This window comes from Paralichthys olivaceus, chromosome 5 (genome assembly GCF_024713975.1).
Source record: "Paralichthys olivaceus isolate ysfri-2021 chromosome 5, ASM2471397v2, whole genome shotgun sequence".
NCBI classification, from domain to species: domain Eukaryota; kingdom Metazoa; phylum Chordata; class Actinopteri; order Pleuronectiformes; family Paralichthyidae; genus Paralichthys; species Paralichthys olivaceus.
The window spans coordinates 19,351,365-19,378,145 of record NC_091097.1 but is presented as its reverse complement, the minus strand read 5'-3'; the positions used below and the strand labels follow the sequence as shown (position 1 = coordinate 19,378,145).

The window sequence follows — 26,781 nt, the reverse complement described above, 5'->3', positions numbered from 1 at the left end:
ATATCATTTTTCTTTTCAAAATGTTCTATAATTGCTAAGATCAAAATTAATGGATCTTGATGAAAACAATCAGGCGTGTTTAGGGGACTGATATTTATGAGTCTGTGCAATTTGGTGCCGATCCAAATTAAAATTGTTATTTTGATCTATATCCTCTTCTTCTTCTAGTTCTTTGTTTTATGGTTTTCTATGTGTGTGTTTACTGTGCTGCCTCAAAAGTACAATTATTCATGAGGATGTTTTTCATACATTTTCACTAAAGACAATTCAGATTGAACAGAGAGAAAAAACTGAGGTAGCGATCACGCGACCCTTTAAGTCGACTAGTTCATCGGAGAAACATTCTGTCTAATCACCTTCTGCATCATCGTGAAACTATGGAACAAGCTCAATTAAAAGTTAACGAGGGACAAAGACTTGTTTCACCGGTGCTAATTCAGACCAGATTTCATTCTGTTCCCAGCCTGAAGCAAACATGAAACCTCACTGCCCTCCATCTCATTGTTTCGTCTTGTTTATGCTGATTCCTCCTTGAAGCGATCGTCACACACTCACTGCGAAGATGCTCTCCAGCCCCTGCCAGTAGGCGGTAGAAAATGTGAAAGGTCCTCTCATCTTTGGCCTGTCTGATGGCCCTCGACTTCTCCAGAAGGTCTGAGAGCAAAAGTGTTAAGGGCTTCGCGATTAAAAACCACAACATTAAAATCAAGCAACAAAAGGCACTCAATAAGTGGAGCTGGTGATCAAACAGTCATTCTGCTCCCTGAGCCTGACACGGTGACGAGGATACAAGTTTCAATATTGGCCCCGACAATGTAGCCTGTGACGTCAAAGTTGACTCTGATGAACTTCCCCTGCAAGAAAAACAAAGAAATCAGCTGTTAAACTAAAAACCAACATGTTTATTATGAAGCCTGTGATGTGTGTGGTTTTATGGACGTTGTCAAAAAGGCGGTGAGGGACAAGATGTCTATATTAGGAGAAGCCAGGTTAACAGGGTCAGAAAGAATGTCCGGCACGTCTGTGGTTTCCTGACACACAAACGTGTGTGTTTGTGTGTGTGTGTGTGTGTGTGTGTGTTTGTGTAGATGGGTCTTCACAGCTTCTCATGTGCGCCAGCAGATGATTCATGAGGATGGAGCACCATCGTGGTTATTCCTGGCCGCATTATTTACTTAGTCACAGCAAACATTTTTAAGCGCTTACACTCATACATGACGGCATTGGTCCGCTTCAAAATCTATCAATTTTTATTAATTCTTTTAGAAATGATTAATATCACTCAAATATTACATAAAGGCTTTTTGAAAAATATATTTATTAACTTTCTGGAGACAATTTTGACTTTCATATTTGTGCAGTGATACCTGATGTGGATACTGTCTGCAAATGTATTTAAATCAAGGAGGATGATGCTTTAAACAGGAGCCGTAAACTCACGAAGCGAGAGGAGTTGTCATTTTTCACGGTCTTGGCGTTGCCGAACGATTCGAGGATGGGGTTGGCTTGCAGGAGCTGGCGTTCCAACTCCCCCTGAGAAGAAAGACAGACAGGTAAGAATCCAACAAGCTGTCAAACATTTCAAAATGCCTCTCCCCCATGCAATGGATCTTTTTTTTCCTCGCTATCTATCATATCTTTCTGTGACAGCGAGACAAAAGCCTAACTTTGTTGCAGAGCAGGTGGAGGAAAATGTCGCCGAGTCAATATGCCAAACCGATATTTCAGACGGCGAGCAAATTATCACGGCTCTGTTGGCTTCACTTTAGTCAACGGCAGCACAATGTGATTTTTGTCGAGGGAGCTCGACAAGTTTAAGGGGCAAAGACGACCAAACAGCAAATGACAGAGCTTGTGGAACCACAATGGCACGACATGCCCGATAGTGAGCGGTCAGATTGGGTGGATGAGTGAGAGCATTCTTCCGGCCGGTACATTCCTATAGCGTGATGATATATGCTGCGCATTCAAAGACTTCACCACCCTGATGGTTATTCTGATGATGGCTTCCTCCCGAATCTCAAAACCTGGGTTAATAGGCAGTTGGGACATTCCCTATGGGCCCTGAAACCTCTAATTCCCCCTTCACATGACAATATCGTCTATCCAGAGCACGGACAGGACAGAAATAGCCCTTACGTCAAGTAACACCACCCGCAGCACTGCGGACCAGACTGAACTGACTCCAAGATGTTCATCTGGACTGACCAGGGGGAGCACAGTAAGTTTCACCTGAGCTCCGACTTGCTGCGAGAAATTCCTAAAGCCTGACTTACATGTGCCGTTATACAGAAAGCCAGAAACAAGAAACAGAGAAAGAGGACAAGAAAGAAATTGTTTGTCCTGTGTGAGGGCAACAACTCAACTCGTTGGGAAGGAAACAAGATCGCAGAAAGAGTTTTCTGACAACGGACACTGAACTCTGCTGGAGGTCTACATAAAGTTTAAAACCTCTGGCCAGATGTGGAACTAAGCACCTTTGTATAAGCAGCGTCTCAATGCTCTGTGTTTTACTAGCAAAATGAAGCTCCAGTAAAACCCATGCCTCCTGATGGACATGTGTTCTACGCACTGTATCCTCCTCCACACTCCCTCCTTAATCTTTCAGGTTCTGACTGACATAGACCAACACAGGAGCCAGTGTATACATACCTGCATAAGTACATGATTAAAAAGGCTCTCTATCTTTCTTCCTGACAGGACTATATGAAAGTCTGGCCTCCTCTGGTCTGCTTTTCCTCCTCTTCAACTACTTCATTCCCCCCTTGAACCCCCTTTCAATCGTCTCTCCTGCACCACATGTCCGCTCTGCCTCGATCCCAGGTTTTACATTCCTCTGGCCTGCGCCCAGAGGCAGCCGTAATGCAACACAGAGGGAAAGCAGCATTAAGGAGGTCAGCGTGGACGGCGTACTCCGGCCCGGGGAGCACAGAGGCACCGACCCGCAGCCTCTCACTCACGGCTACTGAAACACACCATATTAGACGGGCATTAGCCCAGATTGTGTGTGTGCTCAGAGTTACAGGACTCCCTCTGATTTCATAGTTATTAGATTTAACAGAGGATGCAGAAACATCAGGTACTGCTTTAGGGGGAGAAAGAAAAAAAAGCAACCACCAGATAAATGGAGCTGAAAAGAGGTGAGCCAGAAAATGTCAAGTTTTGTTGGGGGACGAGTTTGGAGCAAATTCAGTACGTTGTCAGCTGAGTTTCATTTGTGTTACTTCTGGGTCGAAACATCATGGATTGAAATCTGAGGTCAGGCTGTAGCATCTGCAAAGAAATCCTCTGTGTCTAATTATTGTCTCGGCAACAAAAGCCACATATGAATCAAAAGCACGTTTGGTTACTGGGGTAATAATTCCACAGCCGAAGCTATACATGAATTATTAAATGATTACTTGAAATGCTTAAAAATTACACACATGCATCTAGAGAACATCGCCGATGGAAAACATGCATTAATATATGAAACGTTGGATCAGATTCTACCATCTTTCATCTTCTTTGCAGTATTTCACTTCACTTGATGTAAAGCTTGAGGAGAGATGTTTGGTTTGGCCGTGGTCTGATTTTCACACTGATCTCCTAAACTTAAAATGAAACCCAACACAGCAAAACTATACAGAGTCAGGTAATACTCGACCTAATGTGAAGGGTTTTCATAAGTTTAGCCTATAACTTGTATTTGACTCATTACAATTTCCAAGTTTTATTGTCATCAGCCTTCTGGTTGAACTGAAGATCCACTCGGCTTCAAATAATCACATGAGAAGACTGAGCCAGCGCAAACAAATACCTCAAAAAGAAAGAAGCTTAGATTAGAGGTCAACATCATTACGGAGGAGATTTGGAGAGAAAGAGAGAGGGAGAGAGAGAGAGAGCATGCACGTACACACAAACACCACACAATCTTTTTTTTTTGTTGTTGTTGAAAAAGTGGGAGATACACTTGCCTGTAGCTTGAATGCTTTGGGAGATTCGGGCTGTTTGTTATGGATAAACAAATGCAAGTGTTAAAATCCTGAAGCGCTCATGTCAGACACAAGCCACAGGAAACAGAACACCAGTACAGTTACAGTTAGCCCAGCTCAACGGCTGCACGCTCGCAGGGCGGAACAGGATGACATGAAGCAGGAGCACAGACCGATGAGGCCACGTTAACATCTATTAGCTGCAGTTTAATACATGACTCTTTATCAGCTCAATATTAAAGCTAAGAACACTGGAACAAATCATTAAAGTTATAGTTTGACATTTGGGGAAACACCTGGTTCACTTTCTGGCAGCGAACGTCAGCAGACGCTCCTGAAATAATTCAGCCCTTTACTCTCCGTAGATGATTATTGTCATCAGTATCTAGGTAGATTTTCTTACTGACACACAGTAAGGTCTTCAGGTCTGGTCCGTAGAGTGTGCAACCAGCTCTCGGCCAGAAAGTGAATAAGCATGTTTCTGAAAATGCCCCACTATTAATTTATATCAGAAGTATAATGTACAAGAGGAGAGGAAACACGAGGAGAGGAGAATATGGAGGCCCAGGCTTGGCCAAAGGGTAGGGGAAGGAAAAATGTGGGCAGCGGGGCTCTCACAGGAATGTTGTGGTCTTTGCGTCCTTTGTGTGAGGAGGCAACGTGGGCCAGGTACTGGATAACCTTCTTCGTGTTCTCGGTCTTGCCAGCACCTGATTCACCTCTGAAAACCAAGGAGATGAACAGCATGGATATACACATACACGGGCAAAAAGAGTGTGAGTGAATGAAGAGAGAAGAGAAACAGATCATCATTGCGATCACAGTAATTACAACAGCCTATTTTTGCAATCTTGAATTACGAACTTTTACTTGTTGAGGCATATTCCTATTCTACGTGTGTGTGTGTGTGTGTGTGTGTGTTTCAAATGTGCATTATTCATTTATTTTGGGGCCCTGTCAAAGAAACATTTTTGTAAGAGACCATAAAGTTAATATTATTGTCACTGTTCATTGTAAAGTCTGTGACCGCAATTTAGAAAAATCCAGAAACAATCCAGTCGAAGCTGAACCTAAAAAGCTTTTATTTATCATGACGGTGGTCAGGAGAGTTTGGAAGAACTCCAACGAGAGACTCGACGGAGAGAGAAAAGGAAAAGCAAGGCTGAGAGAGTGTAGGATCATCAGCGTTGTTGCTTTCTAAATCCATCCAGTCCTCTGTCAGTTGGTTTTACTGGAGAACCCTGTGGTTTGGTGGGCCCGTCTCCAGAGTTTCCAGTCTCTAATGATAGCTGTGATCAGGCAGGGCCGTTCCGTGGCTCCCACAGTCAGATCCCGGAGCCCAGAGAACCACGGCCAACGACAAACTGAGGCCCGCAACACTACATCTAGCTACATGCCGGTGGCTTTAGTCTAGCTGGCAATTAGCTCAACTGCACCAAAGACTGCAGTTTTAGCTAGAATGTGATGGGCGAGCCCTCAAACGCAGGACACAGTCCTATAGCAATATGGGTCAAGTTAGTTACACATCCCAGTTTGGCTCATTTTGAAGATTTCTTTTCTAAACATAAAACCACTCAATGTTGTTTTTTCACATCATATTCTTTACTATTATAGACAAGCTGTGATCATGTGGGTCAGAGCGGTCACATATGGCAGAACTCTCACTTTGTAAACAGTCCCCTGCCTCACGTTCTTATATTAAGTGTAGTATTCCTCTTATGTTTTTACATCTTGCATGAAGAACGTCTCCATCGCTTTTTTTAGGTAATGATTGAGGAATTAGACCCTATGAATCCTTCTGCACACATCTCTGCTAAACCACACAACTGCAAACGATCTTTGAAAAAGTTGTGTTATAGATTCAGTAAGAGGCTTGTGTCATTTTAATTGGATGGAAAGCTGTAAAGTTCGTGCGGTCTTTTCTTTTAATTCAATAACTGAGCAGACCTGTAGCCTTTTATTTCGTTGGTGAAGGTTTTGGTGTCCACGCTATTTAATTAACACTGGCGTGACACAATTTAAATTGCTCCGCTGCCACCGACAGGAGGCGCCGTTTTCAGATTATGCAACAGTTCCTCTGTGTTCACTGGCAGCCTCAACCCAAGCCACACTGAAAGAGTGTGGCACTTAATTACTTGCTGCCATAGCGGGTGAGGGCACAGCACCAAACCACACTCTTAACTCCCTCAGTGTTGGTTAGAGCTGCTGCACAACCCAGCATCCGCAAAAAGCTATTTGAAACCAGCCTTTAAATAAAACACAGCGGGATGACTGGAGCTGGCCAACTGATCCAAGACGAGAGAAAGATGACGGGAGACGGAAAATAGTTGAGTTCAATAATACAAACTGACCAGGAAGTCAAATAAACCAGCCGCAATGATCGTGAAAGACGTGTCGCTAGTCTTTACTTATTTGAACTGGACTGGAGGGGACACATGAGACAGCCCTATTAAGGTAGACCTATATAATTTTTATCCTCCGACAGTTTAATTTTCCAGATCATCAAGCAGCTTTATCAGCAGAACCACCTTAAAGAACGGAACAACCATCTGTCCTGACGGAGATATGACCTCAAGAGAGGAGAGGACAGAGGAGGAGGAGAATTATTACAGATGTGAAAGTTGAAATACTCACGTGCAAAGGATTGATTGGTCTTCACGATCTGTCACGAGAGAAAACAGGGAAACACAGTCAGCATCTTTCCATCCCCTCATTGGCTTAAACAATTACTCTAACTACAGTAATTAGAAAGACGGCCCTTGTGTGGTCAAGTCCTTGGACCACAACCTCTTAACCAGTTATTTTCACATGGACATGCAAATACTGGAGCTATGCTGGATGAGCTCATGCTTGCACGATCATTATCTCCACCAAGGAGGTTTTGTTTTACCGCTGTCCATTTGTTGGTTGGTTTGTAAAAAAGATTACACGAAAATTACTAGATGGATTCACACAAAACTTGGTGAAGGGTGCTGGTATAGGACCGGAAAGAACACATTAAATTTTGGTGCCGGTCTGGGTCGAAGGGGGGGGGGTGGGGGGGGTGGATCCAGTGTATAGATATAAACTGAATTTTATAGCCAACAGCCCATTCCTCAGCCTGCACTGCCCTGCAGAGCTGTGCTGCTGAGTAACGCCCATAAACTGACACCAGGACTTGTAACTGAAGCTCTGACACCTTTCATCCCCCGTGGAATTCAGACCAAAGTCCAGATGACAGGGTTCGTTACGCCCACCGAAGTGTGTGACCTCTCAACTTTGCAGGACTCGCTGCGCCCTACAAAGAACTACAGAGACCAGAACCCAGAGGGAGCTGACCTGTTTATTAGCAGAAAGTCTAGACTCCTTCACATGCTGTTGCAATCAGAGCAGAATATACCCAGTGCTAAACAACATGCATGTCACATGTCTAAGATCAGTGAATGTTGGGTTTTACTTCCAAACATTAATTATATTGATAACATGAATCATATATCTGGATACTGTTACTGCATTTTCTTCAGGCTACTGAATCACTTGTGTTTGGTTTAAGTCTTTGGTTTGAGTTCGGCTTAAAGTTTGTATTTGTGGATCTGTCACTTGCTTCATTTAAATGTTTTAAGCTAATTACTTCAACATCAATTGTTACTGATATTTAGTGAACTATTTCAACTGCTTAACCATATTTAACGCATTTCAACAATCCATTAGTGTTGTGCTGACCATTTTAACCTATAAGGTGAGTTAGTAGTTGACTTAATTAATTTGTTGATTTTTCCAGTTACTAAATATTCACGGACAAAGTAGAAACTGAAAAGTCAACACAAACATTAATTATCTGCAGGATCTGATTTTCTTCAAACTATATGGAAGGGCCAAGAAAGAACCCATTAACGGAGCGGATTCGATTAACACTGTAATATTGAGTGTTAGCCTTGGCAGAGGTATGCACCCTCCGGGTACAATTCTATATGTTTATCTATTTAAATGTTTAAAAATTAACCGATCTAGTTTCCTGTGAGCTCCACTTCCATTGTATTTGTGCAACAGGGGCAAGGAGCGGCCACAATCACAGCTGGACCCTCTGATGAAAACTAGAAGGCTGCTTAGAGAGTAAGAAATTTAGTAAAATAAATTCCTGGATCCACCGGTTTATATCGATCTACTGTGTTTGGTGGAGGTACATTTTATTGCTGTCTCAGGATCCATTCACTCTGTGGGAGGAAGAGTTGAGCTGAGTTTCTTATTCACACCTTGTTGATGTGGCTCAGTTTCACAGGCCGCTCAGACGATCTTTAAGGTGTCGTCGTTCGCAGAATAAAAGGACCTTTTGCTTTGCGCTACAGCGTGAACTTTCCCCGTATGACAAAAGCTGGTGACCAGTTGGTTGGGTCACGTGTGTGTGTGTGTGTGTGTGCATCTGGAAACCTTGAATCATTAGAAGAGTCTCTTCTCTTTCAAGTTTAAGTCACGTCAGAGATCTTTCTAAAACATCGCACACACAGTAACTGTAAGGGTGAGGATGATGAATGAGCTACTCACTTTAACCAGAGCCATCTCCCCTGATGATGAGGTAGCCTTCGAAACACGGGTCAAAGTTTGATTACTCTTCCTGTCTGTGTTTCACAGCCACATCTACACAAACCTGATGCTTATCAGATGCACCTATAACGTGACGTCTGCACCGCAGCACGCAACGCTGCGTAACCGAGCATCAGCTCAGCTTTACATGATTACAGACAGAAGCTGTTTGCGTGTGTGACCTCATGCGTCTGAAATTAAGACCTGATTGCAATCTATGACAGATGGGAAAAAATGTTGGTGACTGTGTATCTGTATTAAACATTTAGACCCAAAGCACCGAACACAACCGCAGTCAGCCCACATTCCCAGGTAGTTACCTCAAGTGGTGCTTTGGTGGCTTTTTTAAATACTGCACGACAAGTTAACCTTTTCCTGAAAACAATCCTCTGGTGCAGAGGAATTCAAAGTATGTTCTGGCTCTGCACACACAAACTGCAACGGAACAAAGAAAAAGCTGAGCTTGTGTCAGGGAAATACAATATCAGCTATTCATAGATATTAGCACTCTAAATATGCCTCCGCATTACTTCTTGAGGAATTCACAAACAGTTATGAATATGATGACATCATCCACACCAAATTTGACCCGTTCGTAGATAAACACCTCACACTCACAATATTAAATAAAGGGAAACACAATGCCAAGTTAGAAGGAGTTCTTCCTCAGCCCATTACTCACCCTTCCACCAAATTTTTTGTTTTTGCACAATCCTACTAACAGAAAAACAGCAATTAATATCGTCACAGTTTGGATTTTCTTTTCCCAGTGTCCTTCGATGCTAACTAGAGAAAACACCGGACCTATGAAAGTCATTCACACGGTTGCTTTTATTCTCCGCTCATCATCAGACTTCTATTTACCGGGCTTATCTCCGATGCCCTCTGAAAACCTCTCATTTGAACTTCTACTCCTCTGGAACATCCATCACCTCTGCTTCCGAACCGCTCAGCTCTCTCCCTGATAGGCAATCATTCCTTTAATGTAGCCTCCCGCTTATGATTTAACTCCACTATCAAAACCAGACAAAACAAAGAGGATATTGACCAGCGGAGGCAAAACCAAAGGGGATTCTCGTGTCCTCTTCCATCAAGCCTGTACTGGTACCGATCCATAAACCCAATGCTGTGGCTCGGTAACGTATACATCACATTCCCTTGGCTCACACAGAATATATTTCTTTGCATTTACTATGTTTACTTAATGTAACTTTGCTGCTACTAAAGAAAAACAGCAGATATCCCTGTTGTGGGATTAATAAAGGATTATTTTATCCGGATTACACATTTTATCTTTTGTCATCTATTCAGCTTTTGTGTTTTATGTTCAATATTTAAAAAAGAATCTCTTCTAATTGGATTCCGTGACCTGAGCTGGTTGAGTGGGTGAGAGTGTGCATCCATCTGGTCCGTGCAGCCACCTTGGGCCCTCTTGGCAGCCGCTGCTTCCTCGCTCATTACAACAACCAACTGCTGGGTCATATCTACCCAGGATGCCGTGCTGGCCAGGCGTAGGTGGACCGGCCGAACCGATCGCGCTCTTGCTTTCCAGTAGCTCATTACTGCCTCACTAAATCTTCACCCGCTTTGTGTTTCCCCCCTTTCTCTCCCTTGCTCTCATTTCCCCTTTTTCCCCCGTGAATAGTGCAAACAAATCACCGAGACCACAGAAGAGTGGGACCAATAACGGAGACAAAATTGCTTTTCCACACCGACAGATGTTTTTAATTTGATCACCTCATCAACTGAGCTGAGCTGTTTCCTCCCCAACAGCTTTAGGTAACATGACTATGAGATGGAATTAAGTCGGTGCGGTGTTATTCGTCAGATTTTAAGGTTAGACCAAAGATGACTCTGACTGTTTGGACACCGGTAACATAGGAAATTCAAAGTCAGATTTCAGACCTGTGAGTATTGTTGCAGTTCACTGAAGGGTTAATCACTTTATGCTCTACACAGCGAGCAGGCAGTTATAAAAACAATACTTTCCATTGACCTCACAGTCATTTCCAGGCTTTTGTTAATCTAAAGTAGAAGAATTATCAATTAAAACAACTCTTTCATGGGCGTGCAATACTAATTCTCACAAACATGCACAAATCTCACCTTCCTTTGGTCTGTGTTACACAGCAGGGCTCCCTTTACTGCTAATAAATTATCCCCCACGAGGATTAAACAAACCCTCATTCTTCACATTCCACAGCATTCCCCCCCTCTCTCCCTCCATCTCCAGCCCCAAACGTTACTATAACTCCCTCTTGTTGACCTCGTTTAACCTTGCACAGCCTCACTACCCCTCTCCAGACAGGAACTCCTGTCACTGTTTTCTCATCGATACATGAAGCCCATCGAAAACTGCATCGACAGATATTCAAACATATCGACAGCACTAGCACTAGTATTTCGGGGGACTGGTCTAGAATTATTCACGGTAGTTAAGAGCTAAAATATGCAACAACAAAAAAATGTTGTGAGTCAAAATGGATGTACTTGAAATTCTTGGCAGTCACGACACGATTAGCAGCAATTTGGAACTAAATTTTTTCATTTGGTCTCCAAACTGAAAAGGGTTGAGGACTCCACGAACCACAACCTCCAGAAAACATTCTCCACATCCCCCCGGCTGAAACCAAACGTCCGTGTTCAAAACCATTCCCGGTGCAGGGATCATAATTACATCCATTTATTGTCAATGGTCCTCAGCAAAATGGCTCCAGTTCAATGCAGTTCGACCCAAAGTCTGACCCACAAAGTGGTGGATGTCGCTGTTGTACCAATAACTCAACTGTTGCACGTGGATCGGCCAGCTGTTACATTTCACTATTACAGTCTCATATACTCGTGATACAATGGACGAAGGGAAAAGTTGAAATGATCCCCCACACACATGGACGCACTTCTCGAAACGCTTTTTTACTTACGTGTAGGTTTCTGCCAATTATAGGAACAAAAACGTTCCGATTGGGAACACGCAATCGGAACATGCGGCTAGAAAAATGGAATCTGGCTTTAAAACCTGATTTAAAGCCTTCTGGGGTCTTTACAACTGGATGTAACACATTTTTCCACACTGCAGCTCAAGCTCTTACAATTTGCCTCATAAAAGACGTCATAAAGAACAACAGTGAACATTTTAGTGCCATGACAACCACTTTAAACATATAAGAAATCCCAAATAGATAGCCAGCGTGCTGTTCTCTCAATAAATGACGTAATGTAAAATGAGGGTTACATAGGTACACACAACTGAGCACACCACAAGTTGAAATTATGATTTTACTAATGCAAAGGTGATATAAAAAGGGCGTCTTGCTCTCTCATAAAGGTCGAAAACTGAGTCCAGAGCTACTTAAAATCAGACGAACAAAGCTCCAAGTGTGTGTATGTGTGTGTGTGTGTGTGTGTGACACAAGTGAGACAGAGCTCATTCACATTCCCAGACAGTGGAAGTAGCAAACATTGTGTGATCTGGGAAGTGCCGTGGTCTGCGGGTGTCTGCAGTGTGTAACTGTCACTTTAAAGCTTCCGAACAATTATGATAAGACGCAAATTAAACACACTTGAGTTGAGGGCTGAAGAAGAGTTATATGCTACATCCTCCGACAGCAGTTGCGATAACATAGACCAACAAAGAGGCTGAGAAAACTATAAATCCTCCAACGGCGTAACAACACTAAACACCACCACACTTAATCTACTGCGCAGCTGGAAAGGAAGAATCTGAATCACCGTAGGATACGTTGCTCTACAAGTTACCTATTAACAAAGTGCAACACAAATCAAATAAATACCTATGTGATAGTTTAATAGCATCTTCCAGGACACCATACAAAACTATGTCAGAGAAGAAAGTCACAGTATCACAGGAATAAAGTTTTACTTCAATTAGAAAATCAACAAAATCCGAATGTTTCCTGAGAAACTTAGAAACCTGTTTGAATATCATGACCTCACAGTCAACAAACATTTCCTTTTTCCACAAAAGAGGCAATATCCTCCATGTCTGTGTGGTCGTCTCCGTGGAGCAGACTCGGTTTCCTTCACAACATTTTCAAAGTCTTGATACGTATGACATGATGTGGTGCTGGTGAACCAAAAGATGAAGCGATTCATTGTTTGTGGAAATTATAAAAAAAACTTTTTACGTTTTACTAAACAAGATACTTTTTTAGTTTTCTGACGCAATGTGAAGTAAACTTTCTGCTCTCTGCAGTTCTACTTTTAAATGTACGACTAGAAGATAAAAAAAAAAACATCTGTTAGTACAGCAGTCACAACCCTGCAGGCCTCTGCGTCTAACGAGCGCAAAAACTGAAACCATATTTTCACCGAACTGTTGAGTGTCAGCAGTTAAAGGACCATTTATAATATCATTTGTAGATATTAGATCATAGGTCTTTCGGCTCTTAGAGTTTCTACAATGTGTGACTCAGTACATGTGGCCTTTTGCAGACGCTGAGTGACCAAACAGCTCAGCTGCATTATTCACTGTAATGCTGCTTTACCAGCTGCCAGTTAGGCATTTACAGGAATTCATGAGCCTCGGAACAGAAGGGAGAACAGCCCCACAGAGCTGACTGGCCATTTACATGAACCACTCTGTGTGTGTGTGTGTGTGTGTGTGTGTGTGTGTGTGGGCGCTGGAATTCAGATGCCCCTGGCTTCCCTCCCTGCCAGCCCTGGGGCCTCTTGGGCGTGGAGCAGGCGTTGTTTTCAGCAAACTGGCAATGCAACAGAGGTGACGCTGAGGGGAAATGAGGGGGAGGCGTGGTGGGGGTCACTATGCGGAGGTTATGCCTGCTTTTACGGTTATTAGCGTTTCATCGTCAACCACGAATAGTACGGGCCAATCTCTGTGCCAATCAGAAACGGTGACGTCAGGGGTAACAATGTAGAACATTACTGTGAGGTGCATCATTTTCACTCTCACACCACATTAACTAATGGGTGGGGACGGTTCTGACAGTCACAGGATGTTCCCCTGTGCATATGGCACGCCTGAATACTTCCCAGGAGAGGGGGGACCGTAAGGACGGTGCTTGGCAGGCCGGACGTGGAGAGAAGGGTGGGGTGGGAAGGAGCCAGATAGGAGAACGAAGAGAGGAAAATGGAGATAGTAGAGAGACACCTCGGAGTCTTGATGGAAAGAAGAAAAACAGAAGCTCTCCAGACAGAAATAACATCACGTCACCTGCTGACATACTTATAAAATGAAATCCTGAGGGTGTTTCAGTGCTTCTGATTCAGTTTCGGGACAGTGACGACAGTTGGCAGCTGAGATCACAGACAGAAATAGATTGTCACCGTCACATATGGAGGGAAGAGTCTCCTCTGAATTACATCCAGTTTCTGGGCTCTGTGTCCTGAGGGCCTGAACTTGGCTTGGACGGTCTATGTTTTAATGTCTGAGCTGCGCTCAACACCAAGAATTCAGACAGACTTTTGGTGTCTTTCCCTCTCCAAGTCCCACAATGCACATTTTTGAAATGCTTCTGACAGGGGTAAAATGAGAAAGCTCTGCGGGGGCGGGGGTAAAAGGGGGTTAAGGAAAAATAAGAACGACAAGGAGAGAGGGGAAAAGTAAGAGAGAGATTTGCAGAAAACCAGGTCCCAGATGTTTCTCATGGAGAGGTGCTGGACTGGTGTGGTAAACATCCATGGTCCAATTAGGAGATTCTTTGTAATCTAATCTGTCCATTCTCCTGCATTACCTCTAGTTCATGTCTGCCTCCCTGGAGATAAATGCCAGCCCTTTGACTGGAGCGACAGAGACACAACATGCGAGTGACGACGATGGAATGGAAATCCACGGCTCAGCTTCCCAGGTGGGAGTCAGTGAGCAGAACATCTGGAGTGGGTGGGCGTTAGACGGACGAATGCACCAGGAGTAGTTTCACTACCTGCAGCTTGTGCTTGTTGTTGAGGAAGAGAAGAGCGACGCAAATAAGTGACGAAGAGTCAGAGGCAGTAAACAAACGACGGAAAAAGACATGACAACATTGAGATGTTTTCTACCTTTTAGTTCACTGGTCAAGAAATTCAGGATTTTGTCAAATCGCAAAAGGTCAAGACATAACTCACCTTTCTTCGAGCATGCAAGACAAACTAACGTGAGAGTTTTCTACTTTTTTTGAATCACATCTGCCTGGAAGATATATCATGAACGTCTCACTGGTCTCCTGATACTGTCACAAATCATTACGTCCATCCCTTCTGCATGTTTGTCACTGTAAACGTGAATTACCTGTTAAGGATCCCACGGGAACATAAATCACATTATCATTGATTTGAGGTCCCAGAGAGCTTTTAACACACATCTCTCTCCACGGGTTTCCCCCTGTGAACAAGGCAGTGACCTCCTCAAGCTGCCATTCTGCTCTATAAGTATTGATACTGTGCACATTTATGCTAACAGAGTGTGAATGCTGAGCCTGGAGAGAGTTTCGAAGTAGCCCTGTGCTGTTGGGTGTTGCCTTCAGGCCAATGAAAGTGGAGAGAAAGCAGTTGCAGGAGATATGGCCTGGCAGAAAGTATTTGGCAGTGTAATCGATTGCAGATGGCGGCGGCCGGGTGGTTTGTTTGGTCCACAGCGGTTCTTTGTGATGGCTAGGCCGACCGTAATCCTGGCCGTTTTTCGTGTGTATGCGTGTTTATGCTGGCACCTCTAATATCGCAGTGCTAAGCTCTGCAGCTCCGGAGGAATCCAGACACACAAGCGGCAGCAGAGGTTTCAGGCACAGAATCAAATAAATCAAAAACAAAATTTGAAATAATTATAGATGCTCTGATCCAATATTGGTCTTTGTACTAACGTGATTCACTTATCGGATATCGACTGCACTGATCAGCAAATATCAGTTGGATTGAATTTTAATTGAAAAATGTGGATTGATAAATAATGTTCTGTATCACAACAAAAGGGAAACCTTGTGACATAAAACAAGAATTAAAAAATATCTGAATAAACAAAAGCAAAAGATCTTAAATAAAAAATATTTGCAGTCTTAGATAAGAGCCAGTTTTTGTGTGTGCGGTCAGCGCACAGATTCATAAATACATGTATGTCATCACTATCTCATTACATAGAGTGACAGAGTGGAGCTAGCTGCCTTCTCGCCGCTCCGCAGTGGGTTGTAAGGTTGTGTGTGTCAGTGAGCGACCGGTCGCACTCACAGCATCAGTCAGGGAACCCTATCTGTCGCGCCGATGCTTCTGGTATCACTGCTATGTGTCTCTCATGACAGCACTATCCAAGAACGAGGGCGATACATCACAGGGGCTCCACCTTAAATCATCTCCACACAACCTCTCTCGGTTTTACAGCTGACTCACACTGACGCACACACACACCTACAACTGTGGGTCAGGACCCGGCTTCATGGTAGTTATGAGTATTGACTACACATGAGTGAACACACACACACACACACACACAAGGCCAGGCTGAACTGGATACTCGGAATCTTAAAAATATTATATAATATTAAAAATGCAATAAACAACTAGAATTGCATTCAGCAGAGTGTATAACTTCGGATAAGGCCCATCAGTCCCCACATGATACAGCATTTACCACTTAAACCTCCCTGGAGAAGGTGATTGGGTTAGTTAACAGTTGAAATACTGTGCGTTCAGTCTTATTATTCGTAATTATAGTTAGTTAGTTAGTTCAGCCTATGAAATACATCTGCCTGCGATTTTCTGACAACCTGGATTAACTGAGGATAAAAAAGCTTTTAAAAAGTTTCTTTCCTTGTAACAGTCATATACATTTGCATGACAACTGATGCACAGCAGCTTTCTCAATTACCCTGTCCAGGTTTGGTAGGAAAAAAAAAAGTCTACGTATGCACTTGTGTGTGGGCGGGGGGGGGGGGCACAACTATAAATCAGACCTGATGGACGAACCCTAAACAGAAATATGATTTTATCCTGTATGAACTTTACAGCTGTCTGCCATTAAAGATGCATCTGAGTGTGTGTGCAGTTCAAACAGGCTCCCCCGTTTGTCTGAGAATTCATCTCCTGAACATGCACAGAGCACAGACAGTCCTTTTGAAGGAAAAAAAAAAAAGAAAAACGTCCCTGGCGCTCTACACCTGTCTTGTCACTCAGAGCCTGGGTGTGCCCTCCACCAGCCCTTCTCTCTGTGGCCCTCACCACCCCAACAGGAGGCCTCATTTCCCTGGGAAGAGCTCTGTCGCTCTAGGCCTCCTTGCCTGCCTGCCTGCCTGCCTGCACGCACACACACACACACCCTGGTCCCAGCCCCCTTCAGCCCCTCACAAAGCCCCCATTGTGAGGCACAATGCTGACCACCCCCTCTGCCTTTCCCCTGTACCGTCTGCTCTGTTTCCCCCATAACCCTGTCCATTCTTCCCCCTCTTTTGCCTGACTCCCTCTTTCTCTTCATTTCCATCTTTCCTATTGACCCTCTCCTCTTTATGCTTTAGTGCCCACTAGCAATCCTGTTTATCATGTCTGCAGGAGTCTCGTATCTGCCCCTCTTTGTATGAACCCATTTACCAATATCCCCCAATTTTAAGGCCTCCGACATCCCCTCTTCTCTCCACCAGAGCAGCTCTGCCTCTCAGCTCTGGGTTCCGAGACATTTTCCAAGTGTCTCACTGTTGTGTTACCTCCTATACCCTCTTCTCTGCTGGATAAGAGACATTTAATATTTAGGAGTATCTGCAGCTCATGCCAAGTGGGACATGCGATTGTTGCACAAAAAACAGAACGCTCTCTCTCTCTCTGCAGTAGCTTGCTGTGTGTTTTGTCTGTCCACTCTGTGACACAGTTTGGCAGAGATATTGTCTCTATGTCCGTCTCCTCTAAACAACAATCCAATGAAATTGCTCCCAACACTGCTGCACTACCGCCCATGTCTATTCTTAACTGAGGAGAGTATTGGGGCCATTAAGGACAATACGAGCCAAAACAAAATCCAATTTGTTGTGGCAGCTGTGGAGTATAGCACTGCAAGCAAATATCCGCATGTTTAATGCGGCTGCAAATCTCTGAAGGACCTGGTCAATAGAGTTTGTACCACATTAGTTAATTATTAAGTATAAACCAAAAAAAAAACACAGCCTGAACTCAAATGTTGTCATAAACCCACAGCCATTTTCAGGGGGATTTAGAATGTAATGACTGAAATGTGAATGTGTTTTCTTTCATGCACCATCTTTCACTTGGTATTAATATTGTGGTCCGCACATGGATGCATCATTAAAACAATCACATCTGATCCATTTGAATTTAAACTTGAATTTATTTGCACGCACTACGATCACACATCAATAATTAATAAGCCAGATGGGGCGAGCTGACTTACGAGGAAACACCTGTTGGAATACTCTGCTACTACCTGTTTTTTTTTTGTCTATGCATTTTTCATAAGCATGTGGTCACGCTGCAGAGAGGCACTGATGCCTGTTTGATCTGATCACAGTAAACGACGGAACGACTCCAGATGTGGTCTGACTGATCCGATTAAACATCCAGATGCAGGTGGCATGTTCATGCCAGGTGACAATAGGGAAGGAGGCACCAATAACAACATGAACAGGGGGGTGAGGAGGGTGGTTTTATGTTTTACCCCTGAAATACACAATGCAAAAAGTACAGCACTTTTTAAAATGTTTCCCTGAGTAAGAGCTACAGAAAAAGTGCTATTCAGTGCATTTGCCACCTATGCACACAAACAGACAAAGACAACCAGGAAATCTGCCAAGAACCTAGCTTTGCTTTCATCCCTAGTTGAGATGTGAAATAAGAGAAAATGGGGTCACAACGTTGTGAGACCAACCGAGGCATAGCCATGGCAACCGTGGCTGTATCTTGAGGACGAGTGATGCAAAGTTAGACATTCCACACACTTGTCCTCCTGTGTTCCCCGATCAAAGCATGAGAAGGACGGAACAAAGCAAAACAGAGCCACCGCAAAGCTTCCAGCGGTTTGTATTTTTCATGTTAAGCGAAAGGCGACCAAAATGCCTTCAAGGATGTGGGGAAATTTCCTCTCCGACGTCTTCCAAGCCAGAAAATTCTGGTTGAAAGAAAGAGGAGGAAAAAAAAAGGAGATGACTGAGCAAACTGGTGCGTAAAGCAGAGAAAATGGTGGGAATGAGAGAGGTCAGCTGCTCCAGTCACAGAGAGAGAGAGAGAAGAAAGCAATTACAAAACAATAGGACTTCCTAAATAGTTTGCAGCGGCTTTGAAGCATTTAAGGACACAGCACCTCTCACCCGGACCCAGACAGTGGCCATATCAAGAGAAATCTGGTCAACAACACACACAACAGTCCCTGAATGCTGACAGCTCAAATACTGCCACTCAACAAGTGACACCTCTATTTGAGCTCCCAGGGGAAGGTTATTTTGGTCGCGCACACAGATACATGCACGGGTATCCATGGCGACGCAGCCCTGCTCAGGAGCCCAGCGGGGGGTTAACGGGCGGCCGGGGCGACTTTGATAACTTGCCGATGACTCAGCTGGTAGAATTTAGCACAGCATGGTATGGAAAGCTGGGACAGGGGTGACCTCATTCCACTGGCTGCCTTGTCCCGCCCCGTGTGAGGGCCAGCGGTCCGAAAGAATGAACACCAGCGACAGAGGGAAAAAAAGGGGGTCAGGGAAAAGAATGGCGGCACAGGAGAGGTGTCCCATATCCAGACAAACATCCCACATAGTGATCATGAGTGTGTGTGTGTGTGTGTGTGTGTGTGTGTGTGTGTGTGTGTGTGTGTGTGTGTGTGTGTGAGATTCTTTGTGTGTTTGTGGTTCTGAAGCTATATTTAAAGTGGGAACATACGTTTATACTAAAGGGATACAAGCAGGGGGAAATGAATAAAGCAGTACTGCTCTCATTGAATACAAACTCAGTTATCCGACCCAGATCTTCAGGCTCTGATCGTCACGTGCAACACCTCTGAGTTTACTTTGTGAAAGATGACGGACCTTGTTTTTTGCCCTGCACAGACCAGAGCTCAGGCAAGAGCCCAGGGCACAGTCTGAGGGCACGTAATAACAGGGAGCCTCGGGCACATCAGTCAGACACTCGAACCCTGGAGCTTTACAGCTGCAGCGGCAGAGGTCAGCCTGACAATCACTCACAATGTCACGTCAATGCCGACATATGTTTGGGACAAATAAAAAGTAAATAACAGGGGGAACGTCGACAAACGTGCCATTTAAAAACACATTTCTTATGCAGGGTTTCTGCACGTTTAAACAAGTTAAATTTAAGACTTTTTGATGAACATAATGAAGGAAATTCCAGAGCTATGTGAAGGACGACAGTCAGAAATTCATTTAAGACTTTTCAGGGCCTAGAATTCGGATAATTATATTTGTTGGACTTTTTAGGACCCTGCAGAAATCCTGTTATCTGTGAAACAACATTCAAGAGCAACTAAAGGGGGGAATTAATACTGTTGTTCTGCAGTTTGGCAGTGATGGCACACAGCGGAGCAGATAGGCTGTCTAAACATTGATAGACTCTTATAAAAGGTTCTGCTTATCCCAGCGATTATTCTGCATCAGGGACCCAAGAGCCATTCCAAAGTAAATCACAGGCTTGTGTCTTGTGGTTCTTTAGTTTGCAAATGAGCTCACATGAAAGAAATCTTGAGAAGGCACATGCAGCAATGTGCAGGCCAGTGTGAGCTTTGATAGTTCATCAAAACAGGTTGCGCAACTCTTCTCCAGTGTAATATGCTTTATTAACGTGGTCTTGCCACTGAAAGTGGATGAATTCTGATGGAGCCCAGCTGCTGATAGATAAATGTGTGTGTGTGCAGGATAGTGATAAGAACAACAGGTCCAGTTAATGACAACCTGAAGACTGACGTTAGTTGAACCTGTTCCCTCCATGCTGTTTTCCATCTCTGCTGCTGATATACTGAAGAAATAAATTTACTAAAGCCACAAAGGACAGTCTAACATTTACTTAGATTTTACAACAAGAGAGTAAAACTAATCTATTCTTCTCGAATAACCTCATAAATATGAATACACTTCTAAAACAAATCAGCTCATAGTTTGGTGAAATAACGGTGTACAAAAGCAGGAAGTTACATAAGCACCGAATACCACTTGCCAATAATATTAAGAGCAAGCTTTGTATGAACAATGTGACTTAACACTTCAGTCCTAAATCCTTTGCCCACTGCTTCACGGTGTTGAACAGTCTCCTATTACAAAGCAATTAACAATTAACCAGATGAGTCTGGTGATGCACCTAGAAAACCTGCAGGAGAGCTGACCTCTATTAGAAACCCTCCATGACGGCGGACTCCTCAGACGTAATTTGTGGTGTCACATCCTCTTTGACCTTGTGGCCTTTCACACACTTTGCACACTTTCTTCACACACTAATCTCCTGGACTATGCAGCCAAGCCCAGTACTGCCTGCAAGTGAGCTAAACTCTGTGCCAGGAGAGAGCGAAATGCAAATACAAGTAAAAAATAAAATAAAAGTATCCAGCGTATCTATACCCAATAATAACAAAATCCACAGTTCTGATTTACCAACAAAGTCCAACTCATCCAAGCAACGCTCTTTTCCTCAAAGGTGTTTGTATTCTGCTGGAGATGAGAACGACATAAACTAACAACAATCTGAATTATTCATTATTCATTTATTCCATTTTGTAGCACTGGGAAACACTGAAGGTCAGATCATGCATCCGGCAGAGAGCAGTGCCATGCACGACACACGCATCTTTACTGGTTTCAGACCGACACAGTTGTCATTTTCCAGTCTAGTGTTCACATTGTTTAAATAGCAAATGCCCTTGCACCCCTCTGACCGCCCACTGAACTTGTAGGTCTTAAATGAGACGTGGTCAGACGCATTGTTGGTGCATTGCTTAATGTAACGGTAACGTTCCTGTTGTAGTGGATGCATCTGATCCGGACAGTTTCCTGCTGCGTTCTTCATGTGTGAACTCGGGAAAATGTTCGGACCCAATTTTCCAGATATTTTGCAGAGTTCAAGTCTAAAAGTAGGATTAACTTAAGGGTCCTTTATCTAAATAGTAACATGCAACTGTGTGTGAAAAGAAACTGTTTCCTCTATAGGGAATCATTCTCTCACACTAATCTGCCAAAAAACTTGTTTTTTAAAGGGAATGGGAGTTTTTACACTAAAAACACACCCAACTAATGAAAAGAGAAAATAAAATCCCTTTTCAAATGTGCATGTGGCACGGCAGCTTTTCTTTCCGCTGCTAAACTAACAGAAGAGGATTTTGACACATCCTTGTGCCATTCCCTCGACAGTACTGTCATTAAACTGTAATAAATCTGTCGCAGAAGGCCAATGAAAGCTCAAATTAAAGGGCAATTTTAAGAAAACAAGTGTCGGTCATACCTTGGAGCATGCAGCGGTATGCTGACTCAGAGATGGCATAGATGTGTGGAGGCATCTCGTGCCTCTTCTTCCCTCTGTACATCTCGATGATGTTCTCTGAATAGATGGGCAGGTTCTTGTAGGGGTTGATGACCACGCAGAAGAGGCCAGAGTATGTCTGTAATTAGACAAACATGAGATGTTAAGATACAGTCGGGAACACAGAAACCTTGCAGCTCCTGAATAACCATAATTTTTTTTAGTAGAGTTAAAAACAAGCTCTCTCTTTTCAGAGTTTGCAGAGTAAAACATCAGTGTTTTAACATTAAACAGGGGCATGAAAGTTTCTAGCTTCTTAAATCATCAGGCCTGCATTGTATTAGCACAGCAAGATTTGTCGTTACTCATTTTTTAGGAGCATACATCATCGGAGCAGGCACGCAACACAGTGATAGACACTGGGCAGACTGATAGAGTCGGGCAGACTTGAGGGGTATAGTGACAGAAATGAAACACTGAACAGACTCTTGCCTCTTGTGCGAAAGCAAAAGGCCTCGAGAGACCTGACGAAAACCTGAAATATGAAACAACACTTATGTGAACAAAGAGTGTATGAATAAAGCTGCAGTGAGTCGCTTCTGCTGTGAACGTTCCGATCGCCTATATTTTTCTGACTTGCAGTGCAGCATTTGGCCGTGCAATTAGCCCGAAGATCTCTCCCCGGAGAGGGTGTGTGGTATGAACACTTCTCAGCTATGCTGTAGGCTGAATTGACCAGGCAGCCAGGCAGCTAGGAATGAGTGAGAGGCCCTGGTGGGGCAATGGCTCTCTTTCATTCTGCAGATGCTATAGGGGCTCAGCATTCCCCCCTATAGATGACACAGAGAAAGAGCTGCTTACCAGTAGTATGACTTTCATCACTGGCATGCTGGGCTTTAGTCTAGAGGCCTGTGAAATAATGCCCAACCCAGCTACCTTGCTAGCATACAGCACATACAGTACCTGTTGAACACAAAGCTTTGCTACAGCTACATGCATAGGTAAGTTCTGGACCTCACATCTTTAATAAGAGCAGTGAAAGAGACTTATTACAATACTGAAGTCACATTGTCAGAAGTCACATTGTCAGGTCTATCTAACAGACATACATCTGTACAGTTACACATTTTCTCTTACAAAGAGCACTTCTGTGAAAAACAGAGGAGTAAAATCAGAACCATGATCTGTGAAAGGTTCTGTGATGATGTTGAAATTATTTTCAGGAGTGGGCTCATCTCTTGCATGCCAGCGTGGCCCTTGAAGTTCATACAAAAAACACATGTTCTCTACAGACTGTGGCCTGTAATAAATGAATGAGCCTCTGTTTTAAAAAGGATTAATTGTTTCAAGAGCAGTTTTTTTTTCTGTTGCTCCGTCTGTTGCATACCATAATACAGTGTAGACAATAATCAAAAATGACATATTTAGAGTAAGTGCCCTGAAGCGACCTTTTCGCATCAAAGCATCAAGACATCTGCTTCATAATTAAAACTGCATTTAAGGCTGATGGAGACACCACGTCATGAGTGCTTCAACTTTCCTGTAGGTTGACAAAGGGGTGCCAGAGAAGAGAGGCTGTTACATAACAGCTGAGTAAGACCTTATTTATCACTGAGCTCTGTACTGCTGCTGATACACAAAAAGAAATGAGGAAGGACGAGAAGGAGAGAGAGAGGTAGACAGATATGAAGCATTGGGGCAATGACCCGGCTGACAGGGCTCCCTGTGGTCCCATCCAGTCGAGAAGCAGAGGTTTAGAGAGGCGGGGAGGACCTGAGCTGAAATTCCAACTCCCCACTCTCATTTTCAAGGCCTATGAAAAATTAATTCCCACCTTATCTAAAAGCTGGAGCTGCTATAAATAGGGAGAGGGGTCTGTTCTCTTCGACTTTGCCACATGCAGCACTGAGGCGGCTGGTAGTGAATAAAGAGAGATACCTGAACTCTTAACTCAACGTGGATGGTTGCAGAGAGTTCAACAGGGCATTGTAATTTGCTGCTCCATGTCTCTATAATTAAAAATGCACAGAGCACTTAATCAAGAGGTGTTTTCTTGAACTAATGGTGCAACAGTTTCAGGTTTTATCTCCATTGCTTATGAAACACGATATCAACTCTAAACGGTGGTTGAATTTGAATGTGGCTTTTATTTAGGAAAAAAGTTAGGGATCCAATATTAATCCCCTAAACTCTGACAAATTACACAAAATCCCTCTTATTCAAAAAGAAACTAGGACTACTTTCTGCATTCTTGTGGCTGTGATGACGCTGCTTCATATTGAAAAATCCTGCAGGATCAATGCTTTATAAAGAACATGTGGCCGCTCGCAGAGCGTACGACTAACTCAACACCACCTGCCAAACCGCCATGCCCGGCCCTGTCCAGGAAAGAGAAGGTGATATTTCCACTGTGAAATCAGATCCAGGGGAATTGATGCCGTGGCCTAGTAACAGCTGAGCAACACACAGGCAACAGCAGACACAACAGCCGACCCCATCTGCCGTCTCTGACCAGTCAGGCAGCGAGCCTGCGTCTATATGCTGTTCTCCACTGCAGAGGCTGGAGAAGGGTGCAAAGGCAGCCACTGTGCATTTGATCTGTGAGGGGAACGGGAGACTTTGACCGCTGTAGAGGTTTCATAACAGAGCCAACGAAAACTTCAAACCAGGCTCTTGAAATATGACCAATACACTGAGAGACATGGTATCAGATCACACTGACAGCAGCAGGACACGATCTGCTTCTCTCTTGTTTTAATAAGTTTAACATTTTTACTGCAGTCTATTAATAACACGGTGAAAAATCACATTTATAAAAAAATCAAGAAAAGCGAGAAAAATGTCAACATCATTGCTGTGTTAAAGGGAGACTGCACGTGACTTTTGATCCGACGTGTAAAAACTCTCTCTCTACAGGGACGTGAGAGTGACTGTGCAGTTTTCAGTTGCTGCTTTACCTATGGCCCTGCAGCAGATCCAGCATGAGAGAAAATAGGTTTACGTGTTTGGCTTGTATATATCTAACATTTTAAAATCCACAAAAAGGATGCAAGAAATAAGGTAGAGATGCAAGAAGGAAATACATCAAATCAATGTCATTATTGTTCCAGTGAGCCAGGGAGGAGTGTGGGAAAGAGAGCAGAGTCAGTGAAGATAGGACGGACACTCAGCAGCAGCCGAGCTGAAGTGGGCGGCAGGAGACCGACGGACAGACAATCTTTTTACCATGGAAGAATGCTGAGGCTTTCTGACAGCTGAGGCTTATCTAACGACACAAAGGCCCGCTTGTAGCCCCACTAGCATGGCATGGCCTGGCGTGTAGCACTGTGGTTAGCCTGTGACTCACCGATTCACAGACAGAAAGCTGACACATTAAATGAGTTGGACCAAGAGTCTGACCGGCGGCACACAGATGAAACCGTGCTGTGGGCAAATGGCCGGTTCACGACAGTCCGGCCCCACTACTGCATCGTAAACCAGAGGGCCAGAGACACAGAGGTGGCCATAAGATTTGAGATGCTGGCAAGTTCCAGTGTGTGAATAAACATACAGGCAGACAGAGACCAGGGTCACACGTTTGCCAACATTACTGGGAAGCTGCTGAGTGTTAAATTCATTAGCACCACTGACTCATCTCATTTGGCAGAAGCTGAGTCTTACTTTGAAAATTCAACGTGAAGGCCATGCCCCTCCGCATCCAATTATGTTTTCAGCTTTCAAGAGCAAATGACAAATCATGGCAAGAGATTTCAGCTTTTTCAAGGCTGGGTCTGAAGCGAAACAGGCAAGCGCAGAATATTTTTACAATATTTTCCATGGTTGTATTTATGAACCAGTTCACAAATACCATGAGACAAAGAGCACAAGGGCCCCTTAAGTAATAAAGTAAGTTATGGACTGTTAATGCACTCGCAAATTAACAAACTGTCTAACACATCTATGCTGCTCAACACGGGGATTCAGATATGGACGTCTTCCCGACCACCTCAACTAAGAGCACAGCCTGAGGGAGGCATTATACTGTGTCTGCAGTAGATGTAGCAGAGCAGTGGGGGGTTAGCAAAACACATTGGAAGAAGTCTGGAATGAAGGGGAATTTCTCTTCCTGATAGAAAACCAACACAGTCGGACACATGTTTTCAATTTCTCTTAGGCAAGGGGCAAATTAACAAGCTCCAAAGCCAACTCCGAACCACGAAAAAAGTAGAAATCATGACATTATGGTATGAGAGAGAAAATGAGGAGGAACCAAGGACTGACATGTCACTTCGAAGCATTTCTTGAAAGTGACAAATGTCCGTGTCTCATTCACACTGGCATTCAGCACTTTGTGGTGTAGAACTAAACTCAAACACTCAAGACTCACCTTTGACCTTATATTAACTGTGACGCACACGCTGCACACTGAAAAGAGCTGCTAAACTTAGGTTCTATGGTAATTTTTTTTTATCAAGTCTGGTAAAGTGGATAAATCAGGGCAACAATCCTTCAGCCCCTGAACCAGAGTCTCTCAGGTAATAACCAACCCACATTCTATTTCGGGAAAACGTGTCATTAAATGGGTCAAGATCAACCCTAGAACATCACAGAGCAGCACAAACCACAGCAAACTGTGTGAAATACATTTGAGAGAAGAAAATCACATCACTGACTGTGAGGACACAGGTAAATCTAATTGTGTGTTGCGCTGGAAACTGTATGGAGTCAACTGAGCTTTTAAAACACTGACACATGCTTTTCTTACAGCCACACTCCTCTTGATTTAACACGTGGAAAAGATCTTTGAATTGATGTGTACTGTGTGTAGCATCAAGAAATCCAGGCTACAATACAAGGCGACAAACACATC

At 43.7% G+C, this 26,781-nt stretch overlaps 1 protein-coding gene across 4 annotated transcripts in view; it reads right to left on the bottom strand.

Annotated features, from left to right (window-relative positions):
• The window catches only part of LOC109641396 (myosin-10), a 44,517-nt gene that overhangs the window by 14,651 nt on the left and 3,085 nt on the right, over positions 1-26,781 (bottom strand). For 2 of the 4 annotated variants that reach the window (XM_069524838.1, XM_069524840.1), the window contains exons 3-9: positions 21,915-22,071; positions 6,609-6,636; positions 4,593-4,695; positions 3,957-3,986; positions 1,441-1,533; positions 791-854; positions 556-654 (exon numbers count right to left, since the gene is read on the bottom strand). In XM_069524838.1, the coding sequence (XP_069380939.1) occupies positions 556-654; positions 791-854; positions 1,441-1,533; positions 3,957-3,986; positions 4,593-4,695; positions 6,609-6,636; positions 21,915-22,071 (574 nt within the window). The remainder of the gene's footprint in view (positions 1-555; positions 655-790; positions 855-1,440; positions 1,534-3,956; positions 3,987-4,592; positions 4,696-6,608; positions 6,637-21,914; positions 22,072-26,781) is intronic. The other 2 variants (XM_069524839.1, XM_069524841.1) reach the window with 1 other exon arrangement.